At 32.2% G+C, this 7,381-nt stretch overlaps 1 protein-coding gene across 1 annotated transcript; it reads left to right on the forward strand.

Moving 5' to 3' along the window:
- LOC134727283 (uncharacterized) lies at positions 1–6,794 on the forward strand. The gene is made up of 5 exons (XM_063591660.1): positions 1–1,332; positions 2,182–2,263; positions 3,045–3,155; positions 5,702–5,871; positions 6,676–6,794. Exons 1-5 carry the CDS (start codon positions 1,030–1,032, stop codon positions 6,736–6,738), a joined length of 729 nt encoding a protein of 242 aa, XP_063447730.1. The 5' UTR covers positions 1–1,029; the 3' UTR covers positions 6,739–6,794.
- Positions 6,795–7,381: the final 587 nt, after the last annotated feature.

Below are 7,381 nucleotides of genomic sequence, written 5' to 3' on the forward strand. Positions count from 1 at the left end.
ACAATACTTGAAAAATTTGCAAAGTTGAACAAAATATCTTAACATTTAACATGAAAATGAGTTGTAGGTCAATTGACACCTGTCATACTGACGTGTACACATCGTCGTTACACCAAATATAGTTGAACTTTTGCTCCGAGTACTCTGAAAAAACAGACCAATCCATGAAAATCAGGTAAAATTTAAGTCGGATTTTTTTCCAGACTGGCACGCCTATTGCAGTTGTTCCATACACCACATATAATTAACCAACTGCTTTGAGAAATTGACCTAATCTCGTACTTCAACCTTGATCACTGATCCAGGAAATGAGGTCAAGGTCAGGTCAACCCTGTCTGACTGGCATGTAGACGTTGCAAGAAATCCAAATATGATTATCCTATAAATCGAAATAAGTGAGAAATTCACATGACAAAACACTCCTTTAATTTCAAGCAGTCGCTGGACCATGAAAATAAACTCATCATAGAAACCAGGACTAAAAATTAGGTCATGGACATATGACAGTCTGACACTTATCAGGTATCTGCATAGAATATAATATTGCGATATATTCAAAATTATAATAGAAATTAGAGGTCATCGAGCATTTTCTCAAGCTACAGGCTACAATAATCAACCATTTTTTTTCCACAAAAGAGGGGGGGGGGCTCAAATCCGTTTATGAAGGCTGAAATCTGCCACAAACTGAGTTCGCAAGAAGGCTGATTTTCAGAAAAGATAATTGCATGTCGGATGGTCAAAAAGACCAAAAAATAAGCAATAGCTAAAAAAAATGCATATGATTTGTTCTTTCATATTTATCCATTGAAGAATCGAAGATTTGAATCATCAACCGACCGATATAAAAACAGATCTAGATAATAATCTAAATATTAACGTCTATCACTTTGTCTAGAATTAGCCGGGTTAATCTATTAAATTTAACCCATTTTTCTCTTTCCCTAATTGTTTAAAAAGATACAAGATAACCCAGAGTGGACTACGGACACTGTCTTTATCAAAGTTTCGATAGGTTAATACAGTATAATGTCGATTTGTTCACATTTTCTATTACTGGTCACTTTAGGAACTGTGGTGGTTATACGTAATAACGGTGTAGATGGAACAATATGCTGTGCTCCAGACCAATGGGAAGGACACATGTATTTGGATTATATGCAAATTTTCATTGACTCCAATACGCTGTATCTGTATTTCAATGGAAGTGTAAACGTATCGTACGACTATACCAACTCAAAAGCGTTTTACACTATTATAGGGACTGAAATTAGTCCTTTGATCCCTAAACCGGAACCTCTCAACAAAACCTACATCTTTGACTACAAAAAGGTCAGTGTTATCTTAGTTCGGGTTATTCTAATCTTTTACTATGCGGATAGTATATAAATAAACTCATCATAGATACCAGGACTAAAAAAAAAGTTTTAAAAAAGCCAAATAAAGTACGATGTTGAAGAGCATTTAGATCCAAAATTCCTAAAAGTGTTGCCAAATACAGCTAAGGTAATCTATGCCTGAGGTAGAAAAGCCTTTGAATTTCAAAAAATTCAAAATTTTGTAAACAGTTAATTTATAAATACATGTATAACAATGTCAATGATAATTCATGTCAGCACAAAAAGTGCTGACTAGACACATCTATAAAAGACTCATCAGTGACGCTCGAATCCAAAAAAGTTTTAAAAAAGCCAAATAAATTACGAAGTTGAAGAGCATTGAGATCCAAAATTCCTAAAAGTGTTGCCAAATACTTTTTTATGCCTCATTTATGAGCATTATGTTTTCTGGTCTGTGCATCCGTCCCTCTGTCCCGCTTCAGGTTAAAGTTTTTGGTCAAGGTAGTTTCTAATGAAGTTGAAGTCCAATCCACTTGAAACTTGGTACACATGATCCCTATGATATGATTTTTCTAATTTAATGCCAAATTAGAGTTTTGACCTCAAATTAGCGGTTCACTGAACATAGCAAATGAAAGTGCAGCAATAGTTCGTGTACTATGGACACATTCTTGTTGAATCTGATTGTGGTTTTACTCTAAAACTAAGACTTATCCCAATTCCTACAATTTTAGTTGAAATTAAAGGCTATTGCTTAGTCAGTAAAAGCATCACTAAAATATTCAAATAAAAAAAAACGTGTCTGGCATATTGTAATTGTTTTTATTTTACCCTTTTCTAGAACATGCAGTATGCAATTGATAGTGACGGCTCTTGTGAAAAATCCAAGATTGATCAGAATATGACCAGACAATGCGTACAAGGTAAAGCATTCACAGTTTAATTTAAGCTATCATATTCATTAAGTTGGCATCAATCATTCATGATTATGATTAACTAATTACAACAGGAACATACACAAATTTTACTACTGTTGTAAAGTATTCAAAACGAAATTTCAAAACTTATATTCTTCTCCTTCAAGTTTCTCGCTCTTGACCTTGTAACGTCTAGCACTCCTTACCAAGTGACAAGTCAAAGTTTAGATGAACTAAAGGGCTCTACGTTATTTCATACTCACATATGATGTCTGTGGGGTACTTATTAGAAGGATTGAGTCTACTAAAAAAAACATTCAGACTTTTTTTTTTTAATTTCCAATGACATTTATGTCATGTTTAAATTGTTTAAACTTAAAAGAGAAAACACAGATGCACACTGTATCTTCAGAAATGATCGTGATCGTCAATGCCAAACATATACTTAAAGGTCAAAATGTCAGTATTCACCTATATATATGACCTTCACCTTTGACCTTGAATATTGTATTTCGAGTTACCCCCAAACCGTTATATTTAGAGCGAGTCCCCACGAGTCATTCTCACCCTGCCATTTGAGATTGTTCAGAGGGTCTTTGAAAAATAAATTTTAAGCACATTATGCTGAGTGTACAGTTATGTCTTCAATTTCTTCATACATAAATGTGTCTTGAAGAAAAAAGAAAAAAGTAAAACACCAAACAACAAAATAATTCAATAAGTTAATAAACATGATTTTCAATTTTTAAATCGAATGCAAATATTTACATATTTTAATGTTTTTAAGACAGTGGAATATTAAAGAGCAGTGGAAAAGTTGGAGATAATATTACCACGGACACTTATATACTGACGTTATCTGAGAGCTTCAACAACGTAAGAGGAACCATCCAACGAGGTCAGTTGTATATGTTTCTTTGTAAACTATAAAACAATAATCGCCAGGACTTCCAAATGTATATTATCTTTTAAATTATATGATGATACTAGATGCTAGCCTATACATCGCTCTCCTGGGTCGAACAGTACCAAAAATATAGTCATATTCACACCAATTTTAGTTCTTCCTATCTCGGTTAGTTTTTACAAACCTGATCTTGAACAGTATCAATTTTTTTAACTAATTCTCAGATCCGGACATCCTGGCATTTCATTTTTTTTTTCATGCATCATGTTCAAGCCGACAGTATCAGTTAATCTGTTACTAACCAGATGCTCCGCAGGGCGTAGCTTTATACGACCGCAGAGGTTGAACCCTGAACGGTTGGGGCAAGTATGGACACAACATTCTAGCTGGATTTCGCTCTAAATTTGGATTGTGATTAAATAGTTGACACAGCATAGGTTTCTGACACAGAATGAATGTATTCAAATGAACTTAAAATTTTTGTTTTCTCTTAGAGCAATTCACTATGCTGTTGAATATTAATCCTCTCAAAAAAATGTTTGAAGAAATTTTCTTTTTATTTATGAAATATCAAATGAGAAAAATTGAACCCAATTTTTTAATCACATCCCCCTTTCCCTTATTCCAAAACTAATTTCAATTAAAATATTCTAATGGAGTTTGCAACAATAACTACTCATTTAAATACATCATAAAATATTAAGATGTAAAAAAACTGCTTGTTATCACTGAATGGTAAAGATTATTTAAATTTATCAGTTGGTAGTAAAAAGTGAATATACATTGTATATTGTATATAACAAAGATTTAAGTTGATTCTGGACAAAGAAAGATAACTCCAATTAAAAAAAATTCTTGCAGATATTTCTTGCTTACTATACTGGACAAAGAAAGATAACTCTTAATTAAAAAAAATTTTGCTATTTCACAATATTGTGAAATTAGATATTTCTTGCCATTGCACAATACTGTGCAATTGAAAAGACTTGCTATTGCACAATACTTAATATAATAAGTTTAGATCCTGATTTGAACCAACTTGAAAACTGGGCCCATAATCAAAAATCTAAGTACTTGTTTAGATTCAGCATATCAAAGAGGCCCAAGAATTTGATTTTTGTTAAAATCAAACTTAGTTTAATTTTGGACCCTTTGCACTTTAATTTAGACCAATTTTAAAACTGGACCAAAAATTAAGAATCTACATACACAGTTAGATTTGGCAAATCAAAGAACCCCAATTATTCAATTTTTGATGAAATCAAACAATGTTTAATTTTGGACCTCGATTTGGGCCAACTTGAAAACTGGGCCAATAATCAAAAATCTAAGTACATTTTTAGATTCAGCATATCAAAGAACCCCAAGGTTTCAATTTTTGTTAAAATCAAACTAAGTTTAATTTTGGACCCTTTGGACCTTAATGTAGACCAATTTGAAAACGGGACCAAAAATTAAGAATCTACATACACAGTTAGATTCGGCATATTAAAGAACCCCAATTATTCAATTTTGATGAAATCAAACAAAGTTTAATTTTGGACCCTTTGGAACTGTTGGGAACAAAACTCCCAAAATCAATACCAACCTTCCTTTTATAGTCATAAACCTTGTGTTTAAATTTCATAGATTTCTATTTACTTATACTAACGCTATGGTGCGAAAACCAAGAAAAATGCTTATTTGGGTCCCTTTTTGGCCCCTAATTCCTAAACTGTTGGGACCGAAACTCCCAAAATCAATACCAACCTTCCTTTTGTGGTCATAAACATTGTGTTTAAATTTCATTGATTTCTATTTACTTTAACTAAAGTTATTGTGCGAAAACCAAGAATAATGCTTATTTGGGCCCTTTTTTAGCCCCTTATTCCTAAACTGTTGAAACCAAAACTCCCAAAATCAATCCCAACCTTTCTTTTGTGGTCATAAACCTTGTGTCAAAATTTCATAGATTTCTATTGACTTAAATTAAAGTTATAGTGCGAAAACCAAGAAAATGCTTATTTGGGCCCTTTTTGGCCCCTAATTCCTAAAATGTTGGGACCAAAACTCCCAAAATCAATACCAGCCTTCCTTTTATGGTCATAAACCTTGTGTTAAAATTTCATAGATTTCTATTCACTTTTACTAAAGTTAGAGTGCGAAAACTAAAAGTATTCGGACGACGACGACGACGACGACGCCAACGTGATAGCAATATACGACGAAAATTTTTTCAAAATTTGCGGTCGTATAAAAATCAAAAGTGTCTCTAAATAACAACGAACAGAAACGTACATATTAACGAAAGTGGCCAAAAAACAGAAAAAAATAGGCAAATAATTCAAACAAAAAATGCATCTAAAACAAAAGTAAAAATTAATTATAGCCTTATAACACACTGAGTCTGTCATACATCATAAAGCAATTGAGTTTAAAAAAATGTTTCAACATTTCTTCTGGAAATTCAAATGTCTAAGAGTATGCGGATTTTATAAAAGTATTAGAAGGGTATAATAGGAATGCAAATAATCCAAATTGTTTTGTTGTTGTTGTAGACAGCTGTTTACCTATACACATGGTATATATAGTGGGATCTGACAATCCAGATAGTGGCAGCGTTTTCACCTTAGATGTTTTGAGTACAGTACCCGGAATCAAAAACCCTGCAATATTCACTCCTCCATCTTCTTGTAAAAAAACGACAAGAAAACGATCTATCAGCAAGGTGAGATATTTCTTAGTCCACTTGTTGAAAGGCTGTCTTTTTAAGGATATCTCATCTTCAATAAAACCAAGGGATAGTTGGTGAAACCAGTCATAGAAGGCAATCTCAAGTAAAGTGTGGAACACAACCAGTTGTTCATCAAAATCAACAATACAGGACAATATTTCTCATTCTTTGAATTACATTTGTACACTTATACATTCTTTAAATCCAAATATAGAAATATTACAATACTATAGGTTAGACCCAGGCTGGGGATCACAGAAGCATGACTGGAGTGCCCCCCTTTTAGGTCAGTCACCTCCTCCCCCTTATGAAAAGATCTGGACCCTCCACTGAATAACATTGTTTTTTACTGTAATTAAAACATGATGCCATTGGACTTCAACCACAATCTGTATGACAACTTCAAGTTACAAATAATGTCTGTTTCATGCTGAAAAGCTGTACTTTGAGCAATTAAAAATAGAAGTCAACTATTTAGTAAAAAAACGAATGATTAACCATTTATGTTATGCTTTTTTTAATTTTGTTTAACTGGACTGGAAACATAATAAATCCCAATCCAAACTGCATTAAGTCTTGATGAAAGTTGTGGTGAATAAAAATAGCACTAGATATTCAAAGTTAATATTTGGATAAGTACAGTTTGAATAAAAGACTTTGTATTGTAAAACTAAACCAAGAATCTATAAAACATGACAAAGCACTGTTTAGAATAAGCCACATATACAAAAGCGAAAACAGTTTAAGAATACCCTAGTAAATTAAAACATCATTCAAGGAATTCATATTTGTTTTCAGATTTCACAAGAATTGGAGACAGTGCTTACAGAGGTATTCCACAAAAGAATGTTGTATGGATAACATGAAGTCATTTTTACTATCAACTGTTAAATTCTAAGTGTGTAATGATTTTTATTTGTTTTTTATATACTAGTATATATAAATATGTTTATTGTAAAGTAATAACTATCTATCTTATTATTATAAACAGTGTATTGCGCTTCTGTTTCTGTGTTTTTAACTTTAAATGTGTATATCTGTTATAAAGCACTAGATCAATGATTTTAAAAATAAAACTGATATGTTTTTTTATAATTACATAAAAAAGAATATACTTCTATTATATCTAACCTGACCTTTTTCTTGGACCTTCTTTGACTACACAATCAAAAGGGTCTTTGTTTTTAATGTAAAAGGAACATGGCATAAATTAGGCAGTTAGTTTTCTCGTTTGAATTGTTTTACATTTGCCATTTCTGGGCATATAATAGCTGACTATCCCGTACAGTGACCTATAGTTGTTAACTCCTGTGTCATTAAGTCTCTTGGGGAGAGTTGTCTCATTGGCAATCATATCACATCTTCTTTTTATATGACAACCCATGATTGGATAAGATCTGATTTTTTACCAGAAGGTTATGTCAAGAAACTGGACATAAGCATCAACATTTTGTATGAATGATTTCAAAGATATTTCTTTAAAATTCTTTTTTTTTTCTCTCAA

This window comes from Mytilus trossulus, chromosome 7 (genome assembly GCF_036588685.1).
Source record: "Mytilus trossulus isolate FHL-02 chromosome 7, PNRI_Mtr1.1.1.hap1, whole genome shotgun sequence".
Lineage (NCBI taxonomy): Eukaryota > Metazoa > Mollusca > Bivalvia > Mytilida > Mytilidae > Mytilus > Mytilus trossulus.

Coding starts and splice junctions, on each gene's coding strand:
- LOC134727283 (XM_063591660.1), top strand. CDS start 1,030: ATGTCGATTTGTTCACATTTTCTATTACTGGTCACTTTAGGAACTGTG. Junction 1,333..2,181: donor ACATCTTTGACTACAAAAAG/GTCAGTGTTATC, acceptor ACCCTTTTCTAG/AACATGCAGTATGCAATTGA. Junction 5,872..6,675: donor GAAAACGATCTATCAGCAAG/GTGAGATATTTC, acceptor ATTTGTTTTCAG/ATTTCACAAGAATTGGAGAC.